General features: G+C 57.4%; 1 protein-coding gene and 1 long non-coding RNA gene across 2 annotated transcripts in view; one reads left to right on the top strand and one right to left on the bottom strand.

The window, feature by feature from the left end:
* The first annotated feature begins 899 nt into the window (after positions 1 to 899).
* Positions 900 to 2,345, top strand: LOC118175807. The gene is made up of 2 exons (XR_004755137.1): positions 900 to 1,506; positions 1,876 to 2,345. It is a non-coding gene; the product is annotated as an uncharacterized LOC118175807 (long non-coding RNA).
* Positions 2,346 to 2,915: 570 nt separating this feature from the next.
* ACSF2 (acyl-CoA synthetase family member 2) overlaps positions 2,916 to 14,354 on the bottom strand; it is a 37,753-nt gene continuing 26,314 nt past the window's right edge. Inside the window, exons 11-16 of the mRNA XM_035342362.1 lie at positions 5,709 to 5,816; positions 5,433 to 5,584; positions 4,781 to 4,922; positions 3,364 to 3,474; positions 3,079 to 3,147; positions 2,916 to 2,996 (exon numbers count right to left, since the gene is read on the bottom strand). Coding sequence (XP_035198253.1) covers positions 2,946 to 2,996; positions 3,079 to 3,147; positions 3,364 to 3,474; positions 4,781 to 4,922; positions 5,433 to 5,584; positions 5,709 to 5,816 — 633 coding nt within the window. The 3' untranslated portion in view covers positions 2,916 to 2,945. The remainder of the gene's footprint in view (positions 2,997 to 3,078; positions 3,148 to 3,363; positions 3,475 to 4,780; positions 4,923 to 5,432; positions 5,585 to 5,708; positions 5,817 to 14,354) is intronic.

The raw sequence follows: 14,354 nt of genomic DNA, 5'->3' as shown, positions 1-14,354 counted from the left end.
ACGTGGGAGAACAGACCAACCCCCACCTCGCTACAGCCTCCCTTCAGGTACCTGTAGAGAGCGATAAGGTCACCCCTGAGCCTCCTCTTCTCCAGGCTGAACAGTCCCAGCTCCCTCAGCCGCTCCTCGTAAGCCTTGTTCTCCAGGCCCCTCACCAGCTTCGTAGCCCTTCTCTGGACTCGCTCGAGCACCTCCATGTCCTTCTTGTAGCGAGGGGCCCAAAACTGAACACAGTACTCGAGGTGCGGCCTCACCAGAGCCGAGTACAGGGGGACGATCACCTCCCTAGCCCTGCTGGCCACACTGTTTCTTATACAGGCCAGGATGCCGTTGGCCTTCTTGGCCACCTGAGCACACTGCTGGCTCATATTCAGCAGTTTCGCCCGGTGCTGGCGGGAGTTTGCTCAGGGGGCGTCTTCTCCCCGGCTCCGAGCCCAATTCGGAGTCGCTCCCCGGCTTTAGGCCGAATTCGGAGTGACTCCGGTGTGTCGCAGTGAGCAATTCGCAGTCTGCCCCGGGGCTCTGCTGGGTACCCGCAGCGTTTCATCCTTCCCCGGCTGCCCCGCAGCGGGAGGTGAAAGCCCCTGGGCAGGGTGCGGGGGGCAGCACCCCGAGGTGTGCCCACAGCAGGGTGCTGGGTGCCCCGGGATGGGGCGCGAGGATGTGGCTGCGCTGGGGGCCAGGGCGACAGGGAACGGGGAGAGAGGAGGACGGAGCCGGGTGCCTGCAGCGCCCGAACAGGGAGGTTTTGGGACGGGGCTGGCGTCTGCCCCATCTGGCCCCGCAATCCCACACCTGGCTGCTCCTCGCGGGCTGCCGGAGGAGGAAGAGGGTTTTCACCCTCCAGCCGGTGCCGTGTTCCCGAGAGCCTCCGCTCGGGGCCGCGCGAGGCCGGCGCTGACGGTGCGAGGCATTGCATTTTCCCCATTTTACTATTAATAGAGATGAAAAACGCCCGTGACAAAGGGAGTTTCGCAAAGGCCACCGCCACAGATTCCTGTTTCCAGGCCAGGAGCGGGTGTCTCAGAGGCACCGCTGACGCAACCCTCGCCATGCTGGGAAGAGTCCCCGCCGCTGGGAGTTTCCGAGCTTCCCGCGAGCGCTATAAGATGGGCACGGGCTGTGCAGAAGCTCAGGAGCTTGTGCATGAGCCCACGCGCTGAGGCTATGCAGCGAGCTGCGGCGTGCGGCCCTTTTCCTTCGGTGAGTATTCGCGGCGCGGGGCTGCAGGAGGCCGGAGAGCTGCGCTTGGGGAGCAGCTGCCTCAAAAGCCTCCGAGGTGGCTGCGAGACGGGAAACAGGGCAGGGACAGCGCCGGGCTTCGGGGCTTGTGCTCGTGGACGGTGCCGCTGCTGGGAGTGGGGATGGGGGCGCTGGGGGTCCGCACCCCCTGTGCTGGCTGTGACCGGCGCTCGGCGCATCTCTTTGCAGACCTTCTACCCACACAAGGCAGCGTTGATCCGTGCTTCAGTTCGTATCAGCAAAACCCAGAGATCCCAAACTCGTGTGAGTACACGGGGCACTCCTGGGGACCCCGGGCTGTGCGGAGGGTGAAGGTATCCAACAAGTGGAATGCCTCTCGTTGAGAGCCGGCCTGTCCTGCACCCGGGTTAACGCTGGGGGAAGCAGAGGAAGGGAAAAATCCTCCTCCGGGGGGCTTACAGTTCCTCCTCCAGGCAGGAGGGTCTGCAAGGATCCTAACACCTGAGTTTCGCTTGCTTAGCCCAGGGCGGGCAGAGGGGAAGTGGTGGAGCTCGCTGACACCAGCCCCCCTGGGGAGCACTATCTGAAATGCTGCGCTCTGGAAAGCCGTGACAGTAGCACAGGCCCAGCCCCCTGGGGCCTGGTGCTAACGTTCTCGCACTTTTCTTTCAGAAAGCAAGTGCGGACCAAGGTCTTTTTGTCCGATTGGTCTGCTTCCATGGGTAGAGCCCACAGCCCAGCTTGGAGAGCCACGACAGAGACCTTGCTGACACCGCATCTCTCTCCCTGCGCACCATTTCTCATCACCCACCAGAGAGAACACCAGCCTGGAAGTCGAGGCTCAGTCACTCGCCGTCTTTGGGAAGAAACGGGGGGAGACAGAAAAGGAGGCCGGTGAGAGTTGGCAGCAATGTTATCTGCGTCCCAGCTGGCGTGGGACACTTACGGCGGGAGGGAGAGGAGCCGCGCTCTTCCACGTCCCGCCTCAGTGTGTCATGGTTGGGAGGTACCAAATAACTCCCGTAAAAACGCTGTCCCGGGTATGCTCTGCTTTGCACTTCCTCTGGGACAGGAAGTTTGGTATTTCTGTAAAATGTTTTCTGTCTGTCTTGTCCAAAACAATAAAAACACGCAACACCAAATCTTTGTTGGAGAAGTTTATTTGTGGGTCACAAGGACGCCGCGAGGCCTGGGAACAGGGCTGGCTTTTCCAGCTGTAGGGAGCCGCTTCCTATGCAAAACCTCTCTCTCTGAAGCCCCTGCCCTTAATTTCAAGTTTATCAGGTGTGTCGTTTCACCAGGCAATGTTACATGGCGTATGAATCTCAACAGCACCCGAGCAGAGAAGGTACTCACTGTGTGAGGCTGTTGTGACTTAAAATATCGGTAAAAATATGTTACCAACATCTGTTCAGACCCACAAAGTCCTCTGAAATGGCTGTGGCCAAGCTGCTCGAAGAGACACAAGGTTTTAGAACCTTCATAAGGTCTTACAGTAACAGGACAGGATTCCAGAAATAAGCATCCCTTCCTCACACCGCAGTATTTCTTTTGGCAGAGAAACAAACCTAACTGGGAAAAAGAGGCTCTCTGTTTTATTAACGTAGAAGTGCCGTCAGGCTGATGGCAGGGAGAGAAGCCCTCCAGCGCTGGTCCTGAGGCACAGGTGAAAAGCAGACGTAAAGCTGGCTGAAGCGAGTCTGATTTATCCCTTTTTTTTTTTAAATTCTGCCCTCCTGAGCTCAGAGCTGAAGGTGCTTCTCCATCTGCTCTCTCAGCTTGTATTTCTGAACCTGGAATGAAGTGGAGGTGGAGAGGCTCAGACACACAGCACAGGAGGCCGTGGCTTCCTCCCCGCCGCAGCCCAGCTCTTACCTTGCCCGAGACGGTGAGCGGGTACTGACTGACAAACACGACGTACCGGGGGATCTTGAAATGGGAGATCTGGGAAGAGGAAGCCAACAGCTACACAAGCTGCCAGGAACAGCGCACCCGGCCCGCACGCTCTAACACCCGCTGTGCGGTGGCCAAGCTGGATCACCAGCTGCTCTAAAACACCGCAGATCGTTTGCAAAAACGTTTGCAAATCCCCAGCTGCTGCTGGGTGTGATGCTCTGGCAGGGAACGGAACAACAGGGCGCACAGGAGCGCAAGACCTACCTTCCCTTTGCAGAAAGCTTTAATGTCTTCCACGGTGCAGCTCTGCCCGGCTCGCACACGGATGCAGGCACAGACCTCTTCTCCCATCACCGAATCCTTCACGCCAACCACCTGGGTGGGACAGAAGGACGTGAGAGCCCTGGAGCCATCCCTGTCCTCCCACCTCCGCTGGGCAGGGTGCGTGTGCTGGCCCACGAACCCTCACCGCGCCGTGGGATGCCCGGGCAGGGGCTGGGTGGCTGTACAGCGGGCAGCTGGAGCTGCTGAACATCCCACCAGAGCTTTCTGCATGCCCTCAACGCCTCCCGGAAGGACTTCCTGGCCGTTTGTTGGAGGAAATGTGTCACAGCAGGCACCCAGACGCCAGCACCTTCCTTTGCTTTTGGGAATCAGGGCTGAGTCAGACCCGTAACAGGGGCCCGTCATCTGTCTTGGTGCCGCCGTTTCCCCAGATGTGAGTATGGGGCAACAGGTTTTGTGACCAACGAGGAGATCTGGGAGATTGCCTCAGCTGCCTGCCTTGGGATCTCCAGAAGAAATGGCAGGCGAGGGATGAAGTAGAATGAAGGGATTTTTTGGAACCCCCAGAACGGCAGCGTTCAGCCCACCAGTGCCTGTGACGCCGGCACATCACGTTGCTCCACGCAGGGGCTGGGCTTTCCAAGCTCGATCTCCAAAGTTTGCTCACGGTATTTCACCAGAGACCTACTGTCACCCCCTGCCTTGAACCAGTATCTCGAGATCCTAGAGACACGTCAATCCTTTTGAGTCCAGAGCAGTGACATCAGGCCCTAGAAACTACACAAACAGGGCTGGTTTGCAACCCATCTGCACGGGGACTGTTCCAAGGAGAGACGCGAGCCTGGCACAAGCGCAGCACTTACTAAATAACTGGTTTATTTATGGGGAAACTTGTCTGGCACAAAACCTGGAGGAAAACAATCCCAGCAGATTGGGAGCAGCTGCTCAACGTTGCAAATCATTTCTGTCTTGCGAACGGATAAAACTGAGTCTAACCCCTCATCTCCAGGGACTCGTTGGAGGAGTCTTTTTTTGATTTAGGAGCTTAGAGTAATTAATTATCAGTAAAAGCTGTCCTCTCAGGCTGCTTTCCGAGGAGGAATTTCAGAGAGCGTTATGGAAGTGGACAGGCAGTTTAAAAACTGGAGAATGGCAGCTGCTGCTCTGCAGATGTGAAGCTGTTGCACAAGGAGTTTGCCTGAACTCGTGCGCCCCATACCACGGAGAGGAAAGACCCAGAAGCTCTGCCTGCCCCTTCCTGTCTCTCCCAGCTGCCAGACAACATCACACTAAAGGAGAAGCCGCAAACAGAGGAAGCAGACTCAGGCACTTTGCATACAGATTTCCCACCACATAAACCGCTGCTGCTCCCCGACTCCCGCTCCCTCTCACTCACCTGCACCTCCTCAACCTTGGGATGGGTGTGGAGAAACTGCTCGAGTTCAGCTGGGTAGATGTTCTCTCCGCCCCGAATAATCATGTCCTTGCAGCGGCCAATAATTCTGCAGTAGCCGTGCTCATCCAGGCTTGCGATGTCCCTGCAACGACACCACAGTCCTCACCCGACCCCAGGGAGGTGGAACAATGACTGGCACGCCCAGGCAGCCTGCTCTGGAGGCCAGGTCCGACTATCTTGGAGGGTAACGGGTGAGCTGCCACCTGAACACATGGAATAAACTCCTGCAGAGCTCAGAGAGCTCCTGCTACGACCTCCAGTCATTGGCAGTGTCTCCACAAACACCAGGGCTCAGGGGGAGGATGTTCCCGCTGTTGCCATCCTCGTCTCTGCTGCGCAGACCCCAGTCCTTCACCTCTTGGAGGGAGCACAACCACACAGAGTGTGTCCCAGTCCCCAGGAGCAGTTCGCACCGAGGTGCTGGAAGCTCTTCTGAAGTTTCACGGAGAGGGAGCGACAGATCGAAGCGCTAAATCTGCTCAGTTTTCCCCACTTTGGAAGTCCCTGCCACATGGTTCGTGTGTGCCTAGATCCCCACCCCGCGCCACCTTGCAGGACAGGCTCGGAGGAGCAGGTTTGCTTCCGGACTCACCCGGTCTTGTACCACTTATCATCGGAGATCACTTCTCTTGTCCTGTCGGGGTCGTCCCAGTACCCCAGCATGACGCAGTAGCCGCGGACCTGAAGCTCCCCAGCAGTGTTCAGAGGCACAGGCTTCCCCGTTTCTGGATCTTCGATTTTTGCCTAGAAAGGAAGAGAAGCAGGGCCCTCGGGGTGCTGAGCCAAGCGTTACAGCATGCACCCCAACGCCAGCACGGGGTCTGCTGCAGACGGAGGACCTGGAGCAAGCGGGGAGGGTCCTGTTCACCTCCGTGTGGGGTAAGATGTATCCCACCGTCTTGGTTTTTCTGTCAATGCTGTCATCGGGGAATCCCATGAAGGTGACGGGACTGTTCTCCGTGGTCCCATAGGCAACCTGCAAAGACAACAAAAGAACCATGCCTCAGGGGGGAAGGGGGCAGCGCAGCTCCAGGCTTGGGAAAGACGAAGCTAGTGATGACCACAGAGGGGATGGGGGGTGGATGGGGAGAGGAGAGGACATTTTCATAAATCATCCAGGTCACCGTCAAGCACCTGCTCTCCTGGCTCGTCAGTCACTCCTGGCGGAAGGAGCGGACAGGAGGCTGCAGAGCACCGCACCTGCCTGCCACGGCGTTCTCCATCACTGCTCTCCAGATCCCCCACCCAAGACACCCGGGCTGTCATTTACTTTTGACAACCCAGTTCTTCGGAGGAAGGCCAAGGCTGCCCTCCTCTTTTTTAACCTCTGTATGTCTCCCCGAGCCCTGCCCTGTTCACCCCCTGCCAGATACTGAACTTGCCTTTGTGCCCTTGCAGCCACCTGCTGGAGGTGCTGAGCTCACCTTGCATCTTCTACAGCTCGGGGCACCTTGGACATCACCTCGATAAAAGCCTGGAGCCAGCAGCGGGTTCCTGTGGGAAACCACGTGCCCCACCGCACGGCTGTTTGCTCCAGATCCTTTTGTGCAGACATCAGCTCCTGTAACCCTCCTACAGGCATCACGAGGCTGCACGGCGCTCAGCGCAGCTGCATTTACAGATCGAAAGCCTCACAGCAGGACCAAAGCTGCTCGCTGCTAAACCTCCCTCACCGCTAATCCCAGCGGCAGGCACCGAGTCACCTCGGCTGAAGGTCACTTCTCGGAGGAGGAAAATTCCAGCTCTTTATGCCCAGCTCCGTGGCCCGTCGAGCTCAGCAGCTCAGAGACGGCAGGAGCCAGGAAAGAAGGGCTCTGGGCAGCTCCGAGCCGCGGCCGACAGCACCATGCTGGAACCACTGCTTCATCTCCAGCTTCTGGAAGCTGCGTGGCAGCAGTGGGACGTGCCGGAGCACTGTTCTGGTCTCTCCAACTCACTGAGTGTGTTGTGTGTTAGCACCAGCGGCTGCTTTGTTGGGAAAGCAGGGCTGGGAAAGGGCTGATGTAGGAGTGTTTGCTCCGTTCTCCTCCACGTCTTCAGACTGACACACAAGCAGCTCTGGTCCACTGAACTGCAGCAGGGCCCCTGCCTTTAGGGCGCAGGGCCTGAGGTCCACAGCTGCTGCAAGGGCGCATGGACACCATCGGGGCTCTGCGTGGTGCTCACCGAACTCCAGGCACCGTGCTCAGAACCAAGAGGGGACCTCACAAAAGGCCTGCGATGAGGCATCCCGAACAAGATACGCCTACATCCCCAACGGGCTCCGCATCACACCGGGGGGATCACTTGGCTCTTGCTGCTGCTCCAGGCTCACGCTGGGCACAGCCTGCCCTAACGTCTGATGCTCTTGTTTGACTACAGCGGGGTCAGCGTGAATCTGAGCTGGAGATTTGTGGGAGCCACTTCTTAGCCAGGAATCTGGAGGATTCAGGATGCTGCAGGGACCATCTGGTGCAAACTGCTCTGCTAGGAGCCTGGCAGCCCAAGGGGAGCGACTGTAAATAGGCTTCTACCAGACGTAATGATAGCTTAGCAGCCGGGGAGGAAACCTACAGTGTTTAATGCTCAGAAAGGGTTTTGCTTCCACCCACTAATATAAGTCCTGTGGCTGGATCAAGTGACTGACGAGACACAAATCCAAGATCTTAAACGCTTATTAAAAATCCCAATGCCTTTGTTTTTCTGCTTTACTCTGCTGGATGTATCAGGATAGCAGCCCCAGGATCCTGGCCAAACCCTGACTCAATCCCTTCTGCCTCCCCACATCGCTCCAGCACTGTCACGGGAGGCAGCAGCACGCAGATCCCTCGCAGGGCGCTGCTGCGGGTGCCGCGGCACTTCAGGCTCCGCCAGCTGCCTGGCGGCGTGCCGTGCACCACGGGCACAGCCACACAGCTGGGCGCTGGGGATCCGTGCCTTGCCCTGTGGTTTGTCCCCATAAACACTCTCGCGCCTTCGAGACTGGAGGTGGCACGGCTGGCGTCGCCAGAAGCCCCACTGCCGGAGGGACCCCAGGGAAACGGGCACCTCCCGACGCAGCCCGAGGAGCTGTGCGGGTCTAAACCTCTACCCCGAGCCCCCTGCTGGGGCTGCTGCTGCTGCTCCCTGCCTTCCCCGCCAGCAGCCAGCACTGCTCCGCAGCTGGGCACCGCGATGGTGCTCCCATGCTCCTGCATTTCTCCTCTCTTCTGACAGTATTTCTCTCCAGACAGCGCTTTCCTCAGCTGCGCGCCCTGGGTCCAGGCAGAGGCTGAAGCGAGCCCTCCCGGCGGCTCTGCTGTTCTTCCCTCCCCTCGTCGGACGCGTGCCGTTTGCTCCAAGGGCTCCTTCCAGCCCAGCCGCCGCTTGTGTCAGCGCGAGATGAAACCAGGCTTCCACAAAACCCCACGCACCAATTTAAGTTTGGAGATAGCCCCGAAGATTCAAGATTTCAAGACCCAAAGGGACACTTAATGCTCATCTAGCCTTGTCATCCCGTGTAATTCCGTCCAGAAAACCTCACCCAGTAATTTCTGCAACAGATCCATAATTTCCACTGGAGCTATATCTAGCGTCAAAGCAAAGCTTTTAGGTGGCAAAGAGCCCGGCTCGGACTCTTGGCTTTGAGAGGAGCTATGAGAGAACAGAATAGAATTGACTTTCAAGCTTCATTTTTTTACTGTTAGGGCTGCAAGTGACCTCCCAGCGCCCAGCGAGCTGCTCAGTCCTGCCTTCAGCAATGACGAGGACAGCTCCAGAACAAACTGCTGCCTAACTCGTTCCCCCTGACAAGAGATTCATTCTCCGTGAATCCGAAGGCTCTGTCTAAACTGGGAATAAAAAGAACGGCTTAAGAGAACGGTGTTTTTTTAAAGCACATTTCCAAAACATTTCCTGCTAGCACTGTTTAAACAGCGGCCACTGTGGAACAGGCAAAACAGCCCGAAGAAGGCAGCGTCTAAAAATTAAAACTAAAAACAGTCAGAGTCCAGTCTCCTCAGTAAACATGCGGACAGCAGGCTGCTCTGGTGGGTAGAGAGGGGACTCTGAAGACCCTGGGTTTTTCCCAGCCGCGCCGCGTATTTATTGCCTAACTTGGAACGAGTCTCACCAGCTCCGTGCTCATCGGTTTTCCCAAGCACTCGACGGCAATAAAAAACCAGCCACTTCCCCTGCGCTCGACGGCTGCAAGAAAAGGTCGGGTTCAGCTCTGCATCACCCCGGGGGGGGTTACGCCGGGTGGAACCGGAGTGGAAGGCCGGGTCTGCAGAATGGCGTGAGGTCCCTGCAGGGGAGCCCTCTGGACCCTCTGGTTGTGCCATCCCGGAGAACGGTTCCAGGACTCGAACCACCAAACTGGAACGCGCAGAAACCGAGCTTCACTGGAGACAATACTGGCCTCAGAAAAGAGAAGCAAATTGCCCATGAAATAATAGGGATTTTCAGACTTCAAAGAGGGCGTAACAAACATCGGAAAGCAGCCTGACAACCCGAGAGATGTGCTAAGGGACGTCTGACAAGCTCTTTGAACCCCGCTCAGCGTAACATTTCGGATGGATCTCATTATTCCTAATCCCATGCTGAGTGTTTTGTCTCAGAACTCCACCAAAGTTAACTGCAGCCCTTCCCTCGGCAGCCAGCTCCAAATCTGTTCTTAACCGAGCAGTGATCCTTCCCCATTCACTTGCCCTGAGTTTTGCCATCCCCTGGGGGCGTTTAGCTCATTGCTTTGGAGCTATCCCACCATCCCAAACTGTATCGGAATATTCCTGAACCTTCAGGTCAACTTTGCAAAAACAACTCCTGACCGTATCCAGCCCGTGTCACATCGAGCTTTCACGTCCTGCCACAGCCACAGTGCCACCTTTGTGTCAAAGCATCAGGACGCAAACAAGCCGGTCTTGTAGGACGAACCAAGGGTGGCCACCCCGCTGGCATTTCTCCCCACACCAAGAGACTGCCAAACAGTCCCAGTTTGGACGGGGCTTTGAAAGTTCCCAAAAATATCAGGTGCCCAAAGCGCTGGCTTTGTGTTGATGCACGCGATGGCTTTGCCTCGGGAGGAGCCCGCTGCAAAAACGGCAACCCAGCTGGCCTGGGCCAGCAGGCTGCCGCTGAAAACCGGCCTCCTGTGATTGTACGGTCACTCCTGTCCAAACTGCTCCCTGCGGCCTGCAGTTAAAGCTTCCTCTCTTCTGTCCAGGCTGATCAGAAGTCTCAAGGCTTGCAAGTATTTCCACAGCCCTGCCGGCACTGCAGAAACGCTGCCCCGAGGCAAGCAGCAAAGGCACGCGCAGGAACTCGGTGTTTTATCGGCAGCTCGAGGGAAGGTCTCTGCCGGGGGATGAGCTCCCCCCGGGGCTGGGGCGCCACTGTGGTTGGGGAAGTGGAGTAAAAGGAAAAAGAGAGAGGGAACTTGAGGGGACAATGCCTTGCAAAGGCAGAAAAGCACCGGTTTGGGGGGGTATCTGAATGCTCAGAGCTGCTGGAGGAGGAAGCTGGCCCAAAACCTTGGTGTGGGGGGAACACCCCACAGACAGGGAGAGCTCAGCCCCCGAAGACAGGGCTGGAAGCCCGGTGCCTTGTTTCCATGCCGTGTAAGAGGTTACCATTTAAAATGTTCTCCCAGCACGTTCCTACAGCCCGTGCAGCTACTGAAACCAGCGGCTTGTCAGGTCCCCAGCAGCAAGGTGGGGCGGGACGGGACAGCGAGGTCTCGCTTTGGCCTGGGCCAAGCAGGGACGCTGCCACCGAGCGGAGCTGAATTTCTGTCCTGGGAACGGCGTGGACTCACAGCTGGGGAGCATTTGGGAAAGCCTCAGGGGGGCTGATCGGTGGTGGTGTGCTGCTGGAGAGAGCTCCAGCGTCCTTCAGAGCGGGCAGAGAGCAGCGCCAGGCAGAGCAGCCATCTGGGGATGGCCGGGGCCCGGGGAGGGGCACACAGGCATGGCCGGGGGGGCAGCGAGGGCCGGGAGCTTCCCAGGGGAGGCTCAGGGCATCGTGCAGCAGTTGATCAGACGGCAGATCTCCTCCTGCCAAAAAAGAAAGCCTGGGCCCCGAGGCCTGATACACTGGTGCCACATCCAGAAGGTGATTGCTGCTGATAGGCACTGCCATGCACAACTAGATCCGGATCCCCTTACAAGCTGCAGGATCAGGCTTAAGCAAGCAGTGGAATATTTTAACACGGAGTAGTACATGTGCAGCTGTCTTTACATACCAGAATGGTTAACGCTAACAAAAATAAAGATTAAACATGGAAAAGACCATCTCCAATGTTGTATCAAAACAGCCCTGACCTGCAGCAGCAAAGCAACACCCCAAATCTATATTTATACTGCTTCAAAATCTGTATTTATTTGCTCAGCCCGCAACGCCTCCAAGAAGGAGAGGAGGGGAGGCCAACGTCTGCGAATGACTAGGCACTGCGAGTGTTTGCAGAACTGTTAATCAATTAAGAAAGAGAGGATGGCGGGATAATCCCGCCTCTTCTGCCATGGCCCAGCAGCACTGGTCCCAGGGGAGCTGCGAGGTACGGGGCTGGCCGGGACCCAGGTCCCTGCGGTATCCTGCCCCTGCAGAGGGAACGCTGACACTGCTGCCATTGTCACCAGCAGACTGCAAGCCACCCACGAGACACGAGCGGGGCCCAGGCAAGCTTTTGAGGATCACCGTATGTTTGCTGGCCGGCCTGACTCATCCCCCAGTCAACGGCTACGAAATCCAGCGGGGGAAGGCCAGGCCCTGCCAGCGAGCGGCTCAAAACACAACCAGCTGGGAGCCCAGGGGCCTCTCCCCGCAGCCAGGCGAGGTGCCAGTCGAGGCAGATGCCAACCAGCTCCCGCCACAGGAATGTGCTCACCGAGGCATGGAAATGAAAAACACGAGGGGAAAGAACTTCCTTTTATTCCACGTTTGTGCCCGGAGAAACGGAGCCGACAAGCAGACACCTTTCCCCCAGTAGCACTGCCCTGCTGCCACCCCGCAACAGGACCAGAAATAACACAGCATCCTCCTGCCTCTGCTGCGCTGGCGGGGCTGGCGGGGAGCTCTCCGGGGCAGGGACGTCTTCCCACCTTGCACGAGCACAGCATCAGGGCAACCACCTCACCACGAGGAAACGCAGCGCTTACCCGAGCCCAGAGCCTGACCTCTCCAGCCACAACACGCGTATCCATGCGGGGAGAGAGGCTCCCTGTCCCCCAGCGCCTGCAACCTCGACCCTCAAATAGATAAAGGGTGAAAGAAAGGGAAATTTATCCTCGGAGGAAGAAAGAATAGAGGGTGGTTTGAGGTCTCTATGGTTTGAACTCTGAAAGGGCTCTTGTTCCAGAAATACACATGGGTGGAATGCATTTATGGATGGAGTTTGCAAGGACCTCAGCTTTTTGCTCCAATCTGCCCCAGGCTAGCAGAAATCTCTGCAGAAATGGTTATCTGTCAGCCGGTAAATCTTCGCAAGGTGATAAGAAAACCAAGGATCAGACATCAGCTGCGCTCAGGGAGGAAGCACAGATGCACTGCCTAGCTTCAATGTCCAACAGAAACAGGCTGAAGTTTAAATCTCACCGATCAGCTGCTCTTGCACAGCAGAGCTGGGACACGGCTTTCAGGAATTGTTCAACAAATGGTTTCGAGTCCGACTAAGGCAGCTGGACCTGCTCAGAGAAAAACCAGTCGGTGGAAAGAGAATGTTTTCGAGGTGAATTGTTTTATTTTCCGCTCTTTCACCCAGCTCCCTTTACTAACGGCACACACTGGAGGGGCACTCTCAGTCCTGCTCAACCTGGAGCAAAGGAGGAAAATACGGAGGGGGCTGTGCACCCCTTCTTTCACTGCCTCAGGGGTCTGAAGACACTCAGAGAGAGATTCCAGTGCTCAAAGCACGCGCCCCACTCAGCAGCTACTGAATCGGGCATAAGCAAACATACTGCTCAGCATTATTTTGCTCCAAGGGTTTTGAATTCTGCGGTAACTCCAGCAGTCGGTGCTGAGGCAGGTCCCTCCGGCAGGAGCCCCGAGGTCCTGCAGTGACAGCACCTCTCGGGGGACGAGGCAGGGAGAATTACTTCGTGCTGAAGCGAGCGGCGAGGCCCCAGCTGCTCAGCAGCAGGGCGTCGCGCGTCAGGACCGACAAATATTGGAAGACTGACACGGCCTGGTGTGCACCGAGGTCCCCCGTTACATCATCGTCCAGCCAATGCCACGTGCCCCCCAGGCTCACCAGCACCTACATTCCCACCCCAGCAGCCCTCTCTCTCCCCCAAATTAGTCACGCAGCGAAAACGCCGCTTAAACGGGCAGCTGCTGCCGGAGCTGGGGCTGCCAGGCCCTTTGCATAACGCCGCCTGGAGCACGCTCGGTGGCGCTGGCTAATTCCTCGGTGCAACAATGGAAAAACCCAGAAATCTCTGTGAATAAGCCAGTCTGTGTCCTAAGGCAGCCCTTGGATTTCCTCCCTTTCTTGAGACTGTCTCGCCTCTGCAAAAGCTCCGCTGGGGCTCCGCAGCCAGGCCGAGCAGCAGCGAGCTCAACAAGCTCGCAGTTATGTGCTCGGCTCCCAGCTGTTTGCTCCAGCCAGGAACTGGCTGCAAATCAGTTCAAAATGTTCCACTTCCAAACCCCACCCCGCGACTCCTGGATCTCTCCCCTCTCACTCCCAGGAGCAGGCACTGGGGCTTTTAACTGCTTTGCTTTATCTGTCGGTGTCGGGAGAGCGGGGGAGATCCCGTGCATTAGCACACCTCTGCCTCACAACGCCTTGCAACGGCTGTTCCAAGACTGGCACCAACACGGCCCCAGCCCCTGCTTCTGCTGCAATTCCCTCGCTCTGCAGCTTCTCCATCCCTTTACCCACGCCTGTGTCTCTCCCTGCCCACAGCTTCTCCTTGAGAGCACTGCCCCGCACCTCACCAGAGTCGGGCCCACCGTCAGCACCACTGGCCGGCATTTCTTCCTTCAGTGTCACGTCCACCAGCCTGTGCCTCACCGCTTCCCTGCGGGCTCTGCCCCTGCTCCATCCCTGGCTGGGAGGCAATGAATGGCCACTGCTCCCCAGTCCCACGTGCTGAGAACCCCCCTCCAACGCCCCACCCCGGTCGTGTCACACTCCACGGGGGAGACACAGCAGCAATGAACAATAAGCGTGCTCCCTTTCTTGCCCAGCTCCTAGGGTCAGCCTGGATCTGAAGTTCTTCAGCCCAAATTTTGCATCACCAAAGCACCTCCAGTGCTGTTGACTGCGGCCGTGACACCGTACCTCTCCCATCTGCTCCAGTCCCTGCTCAGGCAAACTCCTTTGAAATCAGCAAGACAAAATCCTCTGTGCTAACAGCAAAAGGTGCTTCTCCCCCCAAAAAGTGCTTCTCCCTAAACTGACCTAGGCTAGAACACATCTGGAAGCCTGCTGAAGGCTTCAGCACAAGGACAACCACCTACGGCCAACACGGTGACTGCGAAGAGCAGCAGCGGTCCTCGCTGTGCGCCCTCAGGCTGCCTCTCAAGCGGAACAGGTCGCTTTTCCCCCGCTGACAGA

Source organism: Oxyura jamaicensis, chromosome 18 (genome assembly GCF_011077185.1).
Source record: "Oxyura jamaicensis isolate SHBP4307 breed ruddy duck chromosome 18, BPBGC_Ojam_1.0, whole genome shotgun sequence".
Classification (NCBI taxonomy): Eukaryota; Metazoa; Chordata; class Aves; order Anseriformes; family Anatidae; genus Oxyura; species Oxyura jamaicensis.
Note: the sequence above shows the minus strand (reverse complement) of the source record. Positions and strands in the feature narration are given on the sequence as shown.